Source organism: Cryptomeria japonica, chromosome 5 (assembly GCF_030272615.1).
Source record: "Cryptomeria japonica chromosome 5, Sugi_1.0, whole genome shotgun sequence".
Lineage (NCBI taxonomy): Eukaryota > Viridiplantae > Streptophyta > Pinopsida > Cupressales > Cupressaceae > Cryptomeria > Cryptomeria japonica.
In genome coordinates, this window is record NC_081409.1 from 33,103,105 (window position 1) to 33,121,856 (window position 18,752).

An 18,752-nucleotide genomic window follows, 5' to 3' on the forward strand; every position below is an offset into this window, starting at 1 on the left:
TCTTGTTGAAACTGAAACCATGGTATGGTTCCGTGGAACCTCAAATATGGAAACTACCACAACCTCTTAAAAAGTAGGGAATCGCCCTAAAAAGTAGGAACCTCTCTCCAAACACCTGTAACTGCTCAAAAGGATCCTGCTCTACTCCTTGGTCCCCCAGGTGGTCATTCAGTCAACTGCCAGTTCTCTCTAAAAAATAGGAACTGTCGTCTGAAGGTCCAAAATGGCTCACAGAGCCCCGGCAAAGCTCCATGACCCTCAGAATGAGTCCCCTAACCATGTCATTGACCTACTGGAACTCGAATGGTAGGTCAACACCTGCTCATCTCATGTCACCTAGAAAAGGGGACATTACAAATCTTCCCTTCCCCAAGATTGCTTGCCCTCAAGCAATCTGCATGTGCATGTTGAAAACCAATTCACTGGATCCCATATCAATTTGATAAATGTTACTTCACCCAACTGTTGCGCTACTCTGATATAAACATTTTTATACCCAAAGTGAAACAAGTCATCATGGATCCACTGAAGAAATACACCACGTCAATACCAGGATTGCAAATCTTTGCACTGTCATATCCATCCATCATGTCAATACTTATTATACTGCTGTTGTGAACCTAAACATCATCTAACCAGCTAAGAATTTCACTCCAATTGAAGCCACAAGTACTACCAACCATCAATGCTGATATGAATCCATCAATGAGCCAATTTCCAACAAGTAAAGTGTGTTGAATACTTTTCCAAGACCTCCAAACAGTTGTTGTAACTTTACCTATATTTCCACAAATTAATGTGCCTTCATTAAAGGTTGCTAAGTAAATGTTTTGTTGAGCCATGTAACAAATGAAGTTGCTTACAAGCTGATCTTCATAGCCGACTGTTAAATCTAAGAAAACTGAGTCACCAATCAATAAGTACAACGCTGTCTTATCATATGAAAGAGGTGACAAAATCAAAGGTGCATTGGGAACACCTTCTATGCCAATAAAGGATAACTCATTAGTGGCTGGTCCACTATGAGCCTCATTATCAATTCCATCACCACCATGAAAAAAATAACCAATATCAGCTGAAAAATCAGAATTAGATAGCTCGTGTTCTTCCTTACCAATATGGTGATGAGTATCATGAGTGTGCTGAAGTTGAAGCTTGGCCTGATGAGCTATCAACTTGGCTTGCTTGGCTCTTGCCAACCATCCTTCATTCATCCTCTGAGATTGCTCTATATCAGCTGTCCCAAAATGTACAAAATCTGATTTATGATGGATTGTATTATTCACATTATCATAACCCATGATTGCACCATGTGTACCTTCAAGTCTAGAATGCAAATCGTTATTCTCTTCTTGACCAAAGGCTGCCATATCTTGAGGAGGAGAAGTTATATCACTTTTGTTATGAACCTCGTGGGGTGGCTCGAATGACATGCTAGAGGTTGCTGATTTGCCAAGTTCAACATACACCTCCCCTATCAAGATAGATTCGCACACATCCGTCAAACTCTCCTCGGAACCATCACCATTAAGCACATTTTCTGTTTTGTTCCCATCTTCTAAGGTCTGATTTGAAAAATGGGACTCATTATGACATGTATCTTCAATATCAAAAGCATCAGTAACACCCAAACAATGAGTGTTTGCATGAGATGACCCCTCACAACCATCATCCTCATGCACCAAAGCATCGAAATCTTGATTATGCTGAGTAAGAAGGCTGCTGTCATAAAAGTCAGGGTTGCTATGGCTTGTTTTCCCCTTGCATCCCTCTTGTTTAACACATATATTGCATGTGTAATGTCCCCTTCTCAGGCGTGATGTTTCAATTGACCGATGGCCTATTTCAGAGACCCGTAGGCTACCCAATGGGTGAAATTAGGGTTTCCAGTTTTGGAGGTTGTTGTTGCTCGTGAATTAGAGTTTGGATCGCGGATTCTTTCTGGGTTTTCAGAGGGCTTCGTAGTGGTATGTCTAGCTTTGCGTTCCGAGCACTTTTTGGAATTTACTCTTTTTAGTAAATTCTATTTCTGGCAGTGGTCCTGATTATTTTGGCACAGTTGGTTCTCTTCTTCAGTTGGATCAGTTGGCTTCGTCACTTTTGGCCTTAGGATGTTTTTGGAGAGATAAGTTCATTTCATTTAAATAATGTTATGTTTTAATGTTATATTTTAAAGTTGACCCCTTGGCCTAGCTTCATCACTTCAAGTTGTTTTAAATGGTGGTCTTCAAGGGTGGATGCATCATGGAAGGGATTGAATATTTCCTAAGGTCTAAAATCTTGCTTATGAAAAGGGGTGCCAATTTTATGAAGAGAAGTGAATTAAAATAAAGGTTAATTAAAGCTTTTAAAAGTGGCGCCATCTCTTGGAGGAAAATTCAAATGTGAAATTAGGGCGCACTTTCTAGAAGCCTCTAGAGATTTCTTGTTAAGCTTATAAATGGAGGCCTCTTCCCTTCATTTGGGATCGGATGTCTATGGAAGTGTTACTCTGCCGGAATGGTATTGGGGTTGCTTCGAGGAATGAATGCCTCCTAGCCTTGGCATTGCTTCTTGTTTGAAAGATAGCAACTAATGGTGATTTAGTGTAGTAGTGAGAGATTGTAGTGAGGATTGCGTTGTAGCTTGATGTGTGCTGGAAGTTCAGTTATTTGCATTTCATTTCATTTTCGAGAGTCGCGGTTAGCAGGGTAGATTTGTAGTTTCTGTCATATAATTCAAAATAAAAACATATTCATTCTGGGTATTGCATATTTCCTCTTGTTTTGGCTGGGCGCTCCTTTGTGCAAATTTGCAGATTCTAATATGAGGCGTTTTATTTTATAGAGAAGAATCGCCATTCTTGCCTGGCGTCACTGTTGGGAATTGCCTTGGGGTTTGTGTTAAATAATCTGTTTGGTTAATGTCTGATTTCTTGGTATTGGTTTGTTTGCCTCCTTCATAGGAAGCCATTGCTTTTGGTCTTGGGCCATTCGGACTAGTATCGAGAGAGTAAAGAGCATTTTAGTGATTCCATGTGTGGCTGATTAAGCGTGTCAAGTGCAGGTCTGTCGTAAATTAGAATATTAAGATTGATCCTCGAGTAGAATTTCTTAGACTTATCATTCTTGTTAAGCCCGGGAGAGTCTTCTATATTGTTGCAGCATTATATAGTCTTAATCTTATGATCTTGGCAAGCATTCACTATCATATTGTAAGTTGAACAGTAGTACTGGGAGCATTTCTTCTCATTTTCATTTCACGCTTGTTATTTACATTTAATTCCATTTCTAAGTTCTTAGCATCTCTGCCATATGGTAGCTGCATTCCCACCCTGGGTTTGAAAGCACATGCTTGGTGTCAAGTTTTCCTTCCAGCAGTTGTAATTGTAAAGATCCTCTGACCATATGTTAGTCCATCTTGGGCACATTCTTGGTTAGAGTTGCTTTCAGCATGCACTAAGATCCTTTGACCATATGCTAGTCCATTTTGGGCACATTCTTGGTTAGAGTTACTTTCAGAATGTTTTAAGTCACTCTAACCATAGGCTCACACCTTGCCCAACCCGGGATCTTGGTGCACATTCTTGGTTAGAGTTGTATTCCACATCGTTTTGGTTTAAGTGCTAACCCTAACGGATGTGTGTTGCATTACTTTTTGTAATTGAAAATTTGAAAAAATAGGTCTGGGATATTTCAGCGTGCCAACTGTAGGAATCCCTCCTACAACTTCCTCCTCATGTGCCATGACCTTTGAATCATCATTGTGTTCATATGAAGAACTGCTGTTATAAAAATCAGAATGGTTGCCATACCTTTATGACATGTTTTCAAGATTCATAGGTACCACTTCATCCCTTGGAGCATGTTCATCAAATTCCTCAGAGATTTTTACAAACCTCATTTAGGGATGAGTCAATCGGTTCTTCTCTTTTTGTTTGCAGCTGATATGAATTCATAGCATCTTCAGCTTCATCCGGAATACCCATAAATTGGGTGAAGGTAAGCGTATCCTGTAGCTTTTTTAGAAGGGAGCAATACCCATGATAGTTGCGTATGACTGTATCATTGAATGTTTTAACAGGGGGCCTCCTTGTACTTTTAGATGTAGTTGTACCTCTAGTGTGTCTTGAACTCTTTGAAGGTGTTTGATCAAATTCCCTTCCTACTTGTTTATTTTTACATAACCCTGTCATGATGATTCTTTTTATGTCCAACTAAAAACCAAATCTAATCACACCAAGTGAATGCAATTACCACCCCATAGGCTGGCAGGATTAAGCTCTGATACCATTGAAAGATCCCAAATGGATCCTCTTGCTATTGCTGCTGTAAATTCTTAATTAAACATACTATATTTTTGTAATTTTCCAGTGATCTTAGAGAATAGACAGAAGTTGCAGAAAGGGATTGTTTCTTTTTGGGTTTTGATGTTATAAGTAAAGTAATTGATAAATAGCAACAACTATGAAATAAAGCAGTAAACAATGTTCATATGTAAGAACTCTTAAGCAATCTGAAAATACTGCAAATCATACCAGGCAAATAACCTAGTTTTGTATTTAGCAAGAATCCATACATTTATTTGGAGTTGTTCTCAATTTGGATTGATGCCAAATGGAGGAATATTACTGGCAACGAACAAGGAAGACCAAATAAGCTGAATACAACCCTTCAAGCCAACATACAAACAAGGCGTGGTTGCAAAGGAGGCGTGGAAGCTGCTGCAAATCACGTGCCAGCTGAAATAGACCAGCCGCCCTGTTGAAACCCCAATATGCATGCTGAATCTTCAGGCCAAGAAGATGTGTCTTCTACCTCTGACAATCTCTGTGCAATCTTGGATAAATCCACTGTCAACTCTTGTTGAGGGCTATGCCCTAACAAGTTCAGACCTGGGGTTTACGTCCCAGACCAAAATCACTCTTCCAGAGCAATTCCCAAATTCGCAAGTTTCCAAATGATTAAAGATGCTATCAATTAGGTTTTCATCTCCTTATAACTCCTGTCCCTTTGCAAGTCGAACCCTAAAGAATAATAAAGATTGTGCTTTATAATTAAAGTGACACTTTCCCAATTATGGCATCAAACTATAGAAAAATATCACTTTATTGCGTATAAATAGCTTCAAGCATCCAAAAAGACTCCGGGAGGTGAGAATCATGTAGCAAAGTTCAAGCCCTTTCCAACGAGCTATAACATAGGCATATCAAACCAGATGAAGCCAAAACCCCTTATTACTCCGAAATGGCTATATACATAGCCTTATTTTAATTTATTTAATCGCTAACTTAGGAAATATTTAAATATATTAAAATATTTCCATAGATCCAATAATAGCCCAAAATAACCAACCAAACATGAATCTGACTTCGTCACCTGTCTGTGACTGATGCCGGACAAGATGGGCCAACTGGCAGTCCCATCCCTAAAATCTAGGGATACTCCTAGAAACTAGGAAACACACCCAATCTTCCTAAAACTGAAACCATTGTATGGTCCCGTGGAACCTCAAATATGGAAACTGCCACAACCTTCTAAAAAGTAGGGAATCACACTAAAAAGTAGGAACCTCTCTCCAAACACCTGTAACTGCTCAAAAGGATCCTGCTCTACAACTTGGTCCCCCAGGTGGTCATTCAGTCAACTGCCAGTTCTCGCTAAAAAATAGGAACTGTCGTCTAAAGGTCCAAAATGGCTCACAGAGCCCCTGCAAAGCTCCATGACCCTCAGAATGAGTCCCCTAACCATTTCATTGACCTACGGGAACTCGAATGGTAGGTCAACCCCTGCTCATCTCATGTCACCTAGAAAAGGGGACATTATGAAATCAACCTTCTCATAGGAGCAAATATTCTTTATAAAAATGACAATAAAATCATAATGTGGCATCCAACTTAGATAAGTGAAATATATTATAAAAGTAACTTATTTCTCCATAAGGCATCCATCTTGCTGTATTAATATTTCACTTTATAAAGTATTTTTCATCAACAATAAATCACCCAATATATAATTAAGGAAATGACTTATATATCAATATAACTTAAGCAACCCCTTTTAAATAAATTGTCCAACCTTTGCCTCAAGTTATAATTTAATTTAAAATACCATTTTTCATCAAATACTGAACCTGCCAAAACAAGCTCCAAGGATATCTAGAAACAAGCTGAGAGAATTGCCTTGCCAGAAATAGTCACTGAACTGAGTTGAGGAACCCTTGCCAAGAATAGCACCAAAAAATGAGGGAAGACCAACTGCTCAAACTAACCTGTCGGAAATAGCTATCTAAACAAGCCTGCTGACATTTTGCTAAAAATAGAATTGCTAAAAATAGTCCTTACTAAAAATAGCATACTGCTAAAAATAGTAAGTGTTTCCAAAGTGATTTTTACCACATTCTAAGTAATCATCGTACTTACTAAAAATAGTAAGTCTGAAAAAAGTCACCTAATGCAGATACATGTCGAACCATCCTGAAGCTCTCTAAAAACCCAAAAGGAATCCAGAATCCAAACTGTCAAACTCCCACATATAGCCCCTGAAATCACCAAAGAATCCTCCTAGAAAATAGGAATCCCTAATTTCTGCCCCCAACTAGCCTACGGGCCTCCGAACTAGGCTAACGGCCAACATAACTAATCACTGCGGAGAAGGGGATATTACAAGTACTCTTGGATCACAAGATAGACAGGCTGAAGCCACATCATTTGCTGGAGCTTGATCATGCTTTCTTTGCTCGCGGCTATTGCTTTTCAATTTTATGAAACTAGACTTCTTTAACTTTGGGATAGAGTTAATTATTTAACTCTGGTTTTATGTGTAACAAACTATCATAGCCTATAGGCTATTTATATGGTTGGATAAGTCTTTTAAAAGGTCCGAAAAATTTTGATTGAAGAAAAAAAACTGAGTTTTCTTTGGATTTTCAATATAGACAATTCTGGTTTTTGAATGAAAATAATATTGTGGTTCGATCTTCAAATTTGTGCATTTGAAAGATTAGCAGTCTCTGTTGGGATATATGCTTATGCACTGAATATATTTTGTTCATTACCAACTTTATCGTAGTTTGTGGATTCATTGATTTTCTTGTTTAAATAGTACTTCATAGTTGTTTAAATGACTCTGATCCCCCTTGTCCAGTGAGACATGAGCGAGAATCGATCAACATTTTCATTACTTTGAGTATTATGGATGGAATAAATTTTATGTTGAATGAATGCGTACAGAGATAAAGTCTGTGAGCTTTATACTTTTTGATAAATATTTTGCAGCATTCCTTTGTGTTGACAAATGAATGTGGAAGCCTTTCTCGCTTTCTGGTTAAAAGTGCATTTGTTTCTTGAGTAATCTGCATAAAAATTTATTGAACATCTTATGAGGAGCTGCACTCTTACACAGAGGGTAAACCAAAGCTTGGTTCACCCAACTGTTGGTACGTTTGCTTTTTCATAAAGGGTGTGCAGGAGTCTTTATTTTAAAAACACATAAAAATTGAAGAAAAGGCAAATTTGTTAACCAACACTATACATTTGTCATACTTACTATTTATAGTAAGCCAAAAGTTGATTGAGAGGGCACCTTTCTATTTTTAGAAAGAACATTTGGTCACATGGGGAAAAGCAGGATGGACTCCCATTTCAAACGACATATCAAAATGTTAAGTATTTTGGGAGTTATTAAGATTTTAGTGGCCAAATTAATATTAAATCATTAAATGGCTTATTATAAAGTTATAATTTAACTTGATAATTTCACTTAAGTAAAGGGTCAAGTCATCATTGAAAGGGGCCATTAATACAATTAATTATGGGGTCCATTATTAATGAGAAATTAAAAGATTTCCTAAGTCTATATGAAAATAACATTTTAAATGTTATTTAAATTGCTTTATTGGAAATTGAACCATGTGGAGAATATAAGAGTCTTCAAGCTAAATTGAATTCATTGTGTGTGATTGTTATTTCTTTCAACTTGAAATTGGAGAGCATTGGGATTTGGAGAGACCAAGGGTTTCTTAAAGTTTTCAGATCTTTGTGGCATTGGAGTGCATAGCTACTTCATTGTGACAGCTACCTGAGGTGGTGAAATATCTTTTGAGGGTTGCTTTTGAGTTGGCTGTAACCAGAAGTCAAATTTGTGCAAATTGAAGGAAGATTGATCAAGGTTTTTGAGGAGATTTTTTTGTAAAGTGCAGAATAATTATGGGGTTGTGTTAATTCAACTCTAGGCACAATAATTATAGGCCGTACAACCTTTTCACACTCAGCCGTGCTCTTTTTAGTCCTAGTTGCATTCTTCTAGAGGTGAAGTAAATATTTTTGAAGGTGGAGAAGTTAATCACTGCAGCAAGTTGGAATTTAAATCAGACTCAGCAGTGGCTGCCAGCAATCAGGTTTTAGTTTAATAAACCTCATCCTCCATTTGGAAATGCATTTGGCTGTAAGAATTGTTGAACAAGTTCAATGAAGGAAGGAGAGGTTGCATGATAAATGTTTGACATAATGCCTATGGTTATAATCTTGATAGATAGCATAACAGTTTGCATGCCAACTGTTTGAGTTAATGTCTAGTTGTTGTAGGTGCATATTTACATTGTGTGGGTCATCTATTTGCATTCAAAAAAAGACAAAGAATAGCATTTACATCTTATTCAATTTAATGATCATTGCAAGCCTTCAAACTTCATTTACATGCATCAAAAGTAATTGCAAACCAAACTGAAGTTAAAACAGCAAGTACAAATATTATATGCAAAGTGTTTGACAATATTCCTTGGAGTTCAAATAAGAAAAAATAGGGTCAAATTAGACAACGGATATTACAGTGGTATCAGAGCGGTTTCCTTCCATCCTGTTGGGGAAGTCACTTACATTCAGAACAGAGGGAAAGATGGCCTTTGATATATCCAATGTTGATTTGATGCAGAACTTGTATGATTTGTTGAGTTATCCTGAAACAAAACAGGGATTTCTAAGAATGTTTGGGAAGTCAAAAAGAAAAGAAATGCTTCAAAATGATTCTCAGCCTACGAGTGATCATCGGAAAAGAGAAAATTCATCATCATGTGGGAGTCCTAAAGAAGATGAGACCATGTTTACAAGCTCACTCTTGACATGTGAGAGTTTGAATCAAAAGGAATCACATATTGCACCCTTGAGCCTTCAGGTTGATGACAAAGAGGAAGAGAATGCAAACATGGATCGGCCACTTAGAGATGCTGAAAACATGACACAAAGGTAAGACAATAGTTCTGATTTTCATGACAGCAGTAAGGTTCCTTTGCATCAACATCCAATTACTACACATGAGATCGATGGTTCTATAGAGTTGTCAAGTAAAGATACTCAGGATTCGGGTACTATTGATGCATTGTGTTTGGAGGAGTCATGCCACAACAAGTCTGATTTTTCAATCAGACCTTGGAAAATAAATCAGAAATTTCATTGGTTGGTAATGAATCCTAGGATCATAACTTGGATGGACATGCAGTTACATTTGGGGTGTAAGCGTATGAAGATACTGTCATATCAGCAACTTCTACCTTACCAGTTGAGCCATCTTTTGAGGTACATAGCAGCAGTACCTTAGTTGTTGATGTGTGCACTGATGATAGCACACATGATGCTGCTTATCATGAGGTGAGTGATGTAGATACAAATGGGATGAGTGCATCTGTTGAGAGCAGCAGAGAACCACATGCTGCACCAGGTTTTCCTGTAGTTACATCCACCGTAGAATTTGTTGGTGATGAGTTAGATGACGGGGGTACAGAGTGGTATGTTATGGATCAGCATGAAGGTGTTGTTCAGTTTGCGAACAATCCCTTATTTGGGGTAGATGCTACAATGTCTTATGATAATCCTCTTTTTGAATTAGATGTTGACCACTCTTTTGACCCAAGTCCTGTGATAAGCATTGATCGTAGTGTTTGGACTCCAATTTCCTATCATTTTTGTATTGTGCCTCCATTTACATGTCTTCCATGGATATTTAAAACACTCCTCTTCACAACATGTACCCGTAGTTTGCAAACTCTGCGATTACTCTCTGAGTTGCTGAGTACTCTATTTTTTTATTGTGCAAGTTTTCACAAGTTTAACTCTCACATTTTTTTAGATGCAAGAAAACATATATCTATTTGGAAACATTGATGTAAACGACTATTATATTATTCTATTTACTTCTTGTTATTCATTCAAGTAGAGGTATCAAGTAAACACTTGTCTTTTTTGAAAACTATTTGTGGTTTCTTTGTTGGACTTTCTCTATAAATTTGATTCTTGGGATGGAGATTGTACTACATGTATTTGCAAGAATGTCATGTTTCTAGAATTTCTCTAGAAATGGTTGGCATTTGTATATAGGGGTGGAAACTGTAAAGAGCATATTGTAACTACATTTTTGGTATTAAAAAATAATACATTCAAGTTCCTTTGTTGCTGGTTTTTTTCAAAGGCTTTCCTAGGGTACATATTGTGTCAAATGTGTTGAAAGTATGCTATCCTTCTACTATTTAGCACAACTCTCCTCATAATTAAATAAGAAGCTTCATTTGGTTTTCTTTCACAAGTATTCTATAAGCCAACTTGTAATGGACCTATCTAAAACCAAGGCCATTGTCTTCAACATTTCCATGCCTATTCTTTATAGGATCCAAAGTTTCATCAAAGAAGAACTCGTGCATATCACAATTCACATCTCCATGTGGGAATTCAACTTTTTGGACCACTTTCTAGTTTGAAACATGCCTTTTAGTCACATATTTGCAAGGGATATGATTTCCTTTAAAAATATCAATTATTCTTGGTTAGAGTTGTAATATAAATGATTGCTTAGTGAATATCAACTATTTAGACTAATGCTAAAATACATTGTATTGTTACCCAAAAATTTATTTTGACTATAGGTTGAATCCTGAGCGAGTAGGTGGAGATTTCAAAGAAGAGATCCAGGTAATTAGGGGGTTTACATGCAATAGTATATTTCCTGAAGAAAGTTACAACTCCCATGTTTGATGTTTGTTTAATTTATATTGTTTGCATTTCAGGTACACAGTGGTTTTTTGAGTGCATATGATTCAGTCAGAAATCGACTACTTTCTTTTATCAAAACCTCAATAGCATTCACGTAAGATTTCTCTCATATACGTTTTGACATCAATAGAGAATCTTTGGATGTGATTTTTAGATCTTTAAATTATGCTCTTGCAATGATTCAATAGATCTTGTGAACTCCCATTGATTTTTATTATTTCTAGTGCATTAATATGATCTTAAGCGTGGGAAAATATAAACAAAATTCTTGAATACGAAAGTATTTTGCATCTGATTGTAAATTTATTGAACAATTGATATAATACAAATACTTGATCCTTTATGAAAGGAATGAATAGAAGCAAAGATGAGTATGTTAATGTCCTCAAGTGATGGAAATTAGGTCAATGAACTTGAGAATACATTTCTTTATGGTAGCATGCTTTACAAAAAAAACTTCCTAAGAAAGCAAAATAAATGAATGTAAGCGCTAAAAATAAAATAAAGCAATGCAAAACTAACATAATTGATCTAGAAAACAATACAAATGGCCATGTGGAGTGAATCAAATCCGATAGTAATATGGTGGGAACAAAATGCACAATGATCAAGGGCTAATGAAGATTGGATGGATAGGATGTTGGCATTGTGTTGTCATTGATGTCAACTGGTATAGAAAGACAACCGGTATGGGGTATGGGAGTATTATTGACATGCAGTCATTGATGTCAACTAGTGTTGCAGGTCACCGGTAAAGAAGAGGATGCCATTCAAAGGAATGACCACTGGAGTCACCGGTACACAAGTTAGTGTTTGACTTGTGTGGATGAGGTTGCATGCTTATATCTCCTCAAGGGGAAAAATATTATTCTTCTTTCAGGTTTTCATTCAGCTGTACTAACAATACAACAGAGTATGAATCGTTGGTTCATGGCCTATTATGGGCAAGGAAGAAGAAAAACAGATGTCTCCAAGTGTTTGGAGATAGTGAACTCATTGTGAATCAGGTACGAGGCCTTCATGTCACAGAAAATGATGCTTTGAAATGCTATAAACATAGAGTATGGGAGTTGATAGAAGAATTATGTGCTTTCAATTTTTTGTCTATTCCGAGAAGTATAAATAAGAATGCTGATAAACTTGCTGCCATAGGAGCACAATATGATATCCCGGATAACATGAGTAGTGACAGCAAGCAACAGTATGTGAAGGTTGTTGTTAGACCTTCTATCCTAGCTAATAATGTTTTTTGGCAAGTCTTTGAGAATGACCAGCAAATTTTTAACTTTATAAGGGAAGAGGCTGAGTTTCCATGCAAAAATTAGGACAGATTCCAACAGCAATACGAAGATTAGGTCATACAGCTGAAAAGTAATAAGTTACCCAAGGGATTGGTCACCTTGGAATCCATCTTCAATTCTGATGACCAAGTTAGGAAATAAAGGTCCAGCATTTAGATTAATTGGGACCACTATGAGGAGGTTGAGATTTCAAAAGGTAAGCTTCTTAAACTTGGCAAATTTCATATGAAAGGAAAAGAGGAAGATTTTATATCCCTCTATCAAGAATTTAATGATATATTTGCTTGGCAATATTCTGATTTGAGGGGATTTGACCCTAAGCTTGCACAACACACAATAGAACTTGAGCCTAATTCCAAACCAGTAAGACAAAAACAGAGACCATTAAATCCCAAATTAGAGCCCCTGATGAAAAAGGAATTAGACAAGCTGATTGAGAGTGCTATAGTTTTTCCCATCAAGCATACTTCATGGGTTTCAAACTTAGTTCTCATAAGAACGAAAAATGGTGAAATCAGGCTCTGTGTAGATTTTAGAGACCTTAATCGAGCCTCATTGCAAGACCATTATCCTCTACCTTCTATGGAGCAAATTCTGCAAGTGGTTTCAGGTTCTGAAATGTTTTCTCTACTGGATGGTTTTTCTGGTTATAACTAGATTTTAGTCAAAGAAGAGGACCAATATAAGATAGCTTTTACTACCAAATGGGGTACCATGGCCTATAGGAAGATGCCTTTTGGTTTATCCAATGCAGGGGCAACTTTCCAGCGAGCCATGGATATGGCGTTTCAAAGCTTGATGTATAAAATAGTACTGGTTTATTTAGATGATATCATAGTTTTCTCAAAGGAAGCAAAGGATCATCTAAGTCGTTTGAGGCTAATCTTCGAAAGGTGCAGGGAATTTGGGGTGTCACTTAATCCCAAAAAGTGTGTGTTTGCTGTCCATGAGGGCAGATTGCTTGGCTACGTGGTCTCCAAGCATGGCATTACTATTGATCTTGAGAGAATAAGTGTCATTTTGGCCCTTCCATTACCAACACACAAGAAGGGTCTGCAGAGTTTCATTGGAAGGATTAATTTTGTCCGGAGATTTATCCCTGATATTGTAGATTTGTTGAATCCTCTAACTGCTATGTTGAGGAAGAATATGTCTTATAGCTAGACCAAGGAGGGCAAGAGAAGTTTTGAGATGATTAAAGAACCATTGGCTGCTGCTCCTACACTTCTGAATCCTGATTTTTCTAAGGATTTCACATTATATGCTTATGGTAATGTTGATTTTGTTTCAGCTATGTTGGTACAACAAAACGATGAGGGATCCGAACAACCTTTAGCCTTCTTCAGTCAAGCACTGAAGGATTATGAGCTACTTTTGTAGAAAAACATGTACTTGTTGTTATCAGGAGTTTGAAGAAGTTCAAACACATGTTGTCTAACAATAGCATTAATCTAATGGTTGCTCATCCGAGCATAAAAGAGTTTTTGTTGAGCAAGGATCTCAATGATAAGAGAATTGGTTGGGTAACCATGGTAATGGAATATGACGTCAAGATTCAGGTTACCAAGCTGGTTAGAGGCAAAGGTTTGTGCGAACAACTTGCTGATGGCGTTTCTTGCACACCAAAGCATGAACAAGAATGTGTTCTAACACTGCAAGATGACGAGCAGGCAGAGGTCTTAGCTCCTACTACTGATTGGGTGTAGGAAATGGCACATTTTCTGTGAACTGGTGAGTGTCCTAAGCTTCTAGACAGAGCTAAAAGAAGGTATTTCAAACTGCAGTCCATAACTTATGCACTTCTTAATGATGTCTTGTTCCGTAAAGATTTTAATGGTGTATTGCTAAGGTGTATTGGGCCTAACTAAGTAGAGAAGTGCTGCATGATTTTCATGAGGGATCAACTGGAGGCCATTTTTCACCAAGAGCAACAACTCTTAAGGTAATGAAGGGTGGCTATTATTGGCCCACATTATTTAGAGATGCGCATGTATGGGTTAGGAAGTGCAAAGAATGTGCCCTGTTTGCTGGCAAAGAGGGATTGGCAGCTTTACCTTTGTAGCCAATCCAGGTGGAATAGCCCTTCATGAGGTGGGGTTTGGACTTTATTGGGGTGATAAACCCTTCATCTAGTGCTGGCCATAAGTAGGTACTTACAGCCATGGACTATTTCACCAAATGGACTGAAGCAGTGGCACTAAAGGAGGCAAATGAGTCTGCTGTTCTAAATTTTTATGAGGATCTGGTTGCCAGATTTGAGGTCCCTGAGTCCATCATTTCAGACAATGGCCTCGCTTTTGTTGGTTTCAAAATATTTGATTGGGCTGTTAAGAAGGGGGTCTACCTAAATACATCTCCCAACTACTATCTGCAAGGCAATGGCCAGGCAGAGTCAACCAATAAAAATCTGATCGGGATCATAAACAAGAGCATGGAAGGTAACCAATGGATTTGGCATACTCAATTGAAGTCAGCCTTATGGACTGAAAGGATCACTCCGAAAAGGTGCACGGGACAGTCACCTTTTGTGCTAGTGTATGGTAGAGAAGGAAGGCTTCCTATCTCATTCGAGCTTCCAACACTTGATTTGGCCAATCAGCTGGACATACTGGAGGAAGGCCCTTTAACGGTGAGATTAGCTCAGTTGTTTGAGCTAGAAGAAACTAGGAAGGATGCTATGAGAAAGATAGAGTAGCATCAGGCTCAGATGAAGAGATCTTTTGACAAAAGAGCATCTCCAAGAATTTTCCAAGAAGGGGACATAGTGCTGAAATGGGACACTCTCAAAAGCAAGCCTGGAAAGCATTCCAAGTTCGATGCATTTTGGAGTGGGCCTTACATCATTTCTGAATGTAAACAGCACAACACTTTCCAGCTCTCCAAGCTAGACGGTAATATGGAGCCAATCCCAGTCAATGGGATTCACCTTAAGCATTGCTTTTGAGGTACGATCAACAGCCTGTATATAGTAGAGTAGGTTTTTGGTGCTAAATAAGTGCTGCTGCACAATAGTTTAGTTGTTGTTTTGTTTTCCCTAAGCCCTTCGTGCACAGTTAGTTGTTAGTTGTTTCTGTTTTTGCGGTGGTGAACTGTTGTAGGTGCTACGGTTCTGTAAAGTAGGCACCCATCATATGAAAGAGTGAATCAAGGAATCACTATCATACATCATGGAACAAGAAGGAAAGAAAACATACCTTGCTTCAATCCGAAATGCCTTTTCAAAAGATGAAACAATCTTTGAATGAAGAAGACAATCCCTTAAATAGAAAAAAATTCCAAAACCCTTGCCACGTTTTTCCAAACTCGAATTCGGAGAATAACAGCAAAAACGTGTTTGAAGATGCAAGAAAATAGGTCAAATCTCTATCCAAACCCCATGCCTAGGTGAAGGAAGCAAAAAGGACTTCGGAGAGAAGAGATTCGTGGCACTTGAATCAACCAAAACGTGGCTTGGAGGAATTAAGTGTTTGCTGCAAACTCGCCTTCAAACCAGCAAATGAATATACCAAATGGCGTGGAAAGAGTTTGAATATGCATGAAAATAGCATGAGAATCCAAAACGCCTCTTCCTAAAAAATGTCCAAAAAATTTGCTTGAAATCTTCAGCAAATCCGCCTTCTTGGCTGGTCGAGTTCTGGGAAATGAAGAACAAGTTCCAATTTTACATGCAACAATGAAAATCGGGTTTTTGACTTCATATTACATGTTTAAAATATCACTTTTCATTCCACAAGGCAAAATTGGGTTTTAAAAACCCTTTAGCAAGTTCAAAAATGCTTTTATTTTTATTCATGGAGCAAATCGGGTTTTTAAAGCTCAATGGCAAGTTTAAAATGTCACTTTATCTCCATTCTAGGCAAAATCAAGTTTTTGAGAGAGAAATACAAGTTATAATAACTTGTAAGGGGAAAATAAAATCCCCTCAACAAGTTTTAATAACTTAACACATGTAATAGGGGAATAAAATCCCCATTACAAGTAAAAACACTAAAATAGGAACTTTATAAAAGAATTACAAGTGAATTTTCAAATTTGCAATTTAAAATTAATTTGTAACTTATCCAGAAAATCCCTATTATGTCTTAAAAAGCCAAAAAGCATCAAGGGGGAAATAAAAAGTAAGTTACAAGTTCTTTTTTCATAAAGTGCACTTGTAACTAGCTTAAAAATTTTCTACAAAGACTAAAACAAAGGAAAACATTAAAACTTGTAACTTAACGAAAATTTCCCACCTGCAGTCAGGGAGAAAAAACCCGAAATTGAAGGAAAAACATAGCAAACGAACCCAAAATGCGATGAAATTTGAAACGTGGTTCGAGGATGGACTGAGGATTAAGCCAGTCCAAGGGCGAAGCAAAATTCTGCCTTAGAAAGCATGCCATAGACTAAAATTTTCATTTCTTGACAAATTTTTTATGTAACATCATTTTTGAAAACGAAAATGAGGACAACAATATGTTATGCAGTAATTTTGTGTATTTAAGGTGAATAGTAATATTTGATTCTATGGAGTTTGTCTTATAATAAATGTTGAACATATTCTTTCAAATAAATTATAAAACATAATCAGAACAGCAGCATACAAACTGTTTTACAAAATGACTATTAAAACTGTGGAAAATTGCAAAAAAATAGTATAGAAAATTTCATGAGGTTATAACATTGTAACTATGCTAAAAGCACATTAAGGTTCAAGAGGGAATTGAATGCATCAAGGAAGCAATTAGTGTAAGGCAATTCGTACCAAGTGTGGAGAAACTGGATGAAGACTAAATTGCAAAGGCTACAAAGCCTAGAGGAAGATTGGATTCAAGTTTGATAAGAAAGCAAGAGTTCCATAGTAGTTTGCAGAGAGCATTTGTAAGTGCTAGGATGCAATGGACTGCTTTTTGTGTTCTTAAAGACTTCAAGAAAGAAGTAAGCTTGAAAAATGGAAACAATATATTGTAGATAGGAAGCCTAGTTTCACTCTTATGGAGTTTTCCCACATTGGATTTCTCCAGGATAATTTCTTGTGCTCTCTTTTCTTGGTGTGTTTTTTTTTTGTGTTGTGTATTTCTCTGTCTTGCAATCAATCATTATCTTAAATACATAAGAAAACATTTAAGTGCATGAGCACAAACATATCAGTTGTTTCTAAAGTAATTAGGAGCTATATAACCGAATCCAGTCTTTTAAGAAGTTAAAGAACTCCAATTTCTTGGGCGCTACTTTTTTGGGGATTTATAAGAAGAGTCACATGACTGGTAGTAGTATAGTTGTGGTTTTGAACATGATGTGTAATGTTGTAGCATTTGTAGAATTGCATAAGGAAATATACAATGTAGATGTAAGTCAAAGAGGCTGTATTTAGGCATTGAGTTTGAGCATTTTGGGAGTTGTTTCAACTTTCAATAGTATAGAACTTGGGAACAACATACAAAGAAAGTAAACCCTTGCTGATGAACTTTGCAAGGGAATTTCGATGAAAATTACAGATCATAGTTCCTGCAGTACCATGACTGTTTATCACATCACGCACCTTGTATTTTGTTGCAATTTTAAACTATGAAAATGAATAAGGTAATGATTACATCCACTTCAGCTTATGCTTTGTTGTAATTTTATAGTTTTTAAGGTTTATCTCCACTTATAATTGCAGTGATGGGGAGAAGGACAAGGCATCCAAGTGGCATGTTTATGTGACTGGACACAGTCTAGGTGGTGCATTAGCAACTCTTCTTTCCCTTGAACTTTCATCAAGCGAAATGGCAAAGTCAGTAAATCTTTTCTTTTCTTCAATAAAACCATCATATATTTCTTAATGCATCTGAAGGTTATATAGAGCAGTTTTCCTTATTTAATTGTTCAAATTATGTCTTCTTTGTGCAATTGAACTTCAACTTTTATTATTGACGACTTCTTATGAGTGACTGAAGTGGCTATGAGAAATAACTGTACACTGTGCATAAGCTGAACGCCACTTTGTTATTGCTCATTCAAAAAATGATAATCTGTCAATCTTTAATGACTACAGAACTATTTCACTTCGCAATATGATATATAAAATTATATAAAAAATCATCACAAAAAGACTTCAGAAGGTGGTACCCTCTCATTTTTTATAGGTTTTTAGCGTTTCACTGGAGTTTATTAAATGGATCCATTGTTGTATCTTCATATATTCATTCTCTACCAAACTCAATGCTGAGAAAGTTCGATTATTCACATCTCTATTCATGTCATACACTAAGGGTATCCCTTCTCTTGATACCTCTAAATTATTCTTTGTTTAGCATTTAATCCCCTGTTAGCAAAGCTGGCTGGATCTGCTTCAAATCTGGTCAAATCTGAATTTTTTGAACTGGTCAGATTTGTTTGATTTTGTCCGGGTTTTCCAATTCCTACTGATTATTGGTCTCCCAAATGATTTGAATTTTCAAATCTGGTAACTA

General features: G+C 36.9%; 1 protein-coding gene across 2 annotated transcripts in view; it reads left to right on the forward strand.

Moving 5' to 3' along the window:
- Nucleotides 1-18,752, forward strand: part of LOC131057374 (uncharacterized) — a 339,223-nt gene that overhangs the window by 199,737 nt on the left and 120,734 nt on the right. The window contains exons 11-13 of one of the 2 annotated variants that reach the window (XM_057991533.2): nucleotides 10,891-10,936; nucleotides 11,032-11,111; nucleotides 17,960-18,073. In XM_057991533.2, coding sequence (XP_057847516.2) covers nucleotides 10,891-10,936; nucleotides 11,032-11,111; nucleotides 17,960-18,073 — 240 coding nt within the window. The remainder of the gene's footprint in view (nucleotides 1-10,890; nucleotides 10,937-11,031; nucleotides 11,112-17,959; nucleotides 18,074-18,752) is intronic. The other variant, XM_057991535.2, reaches the window with a different exon arrangement.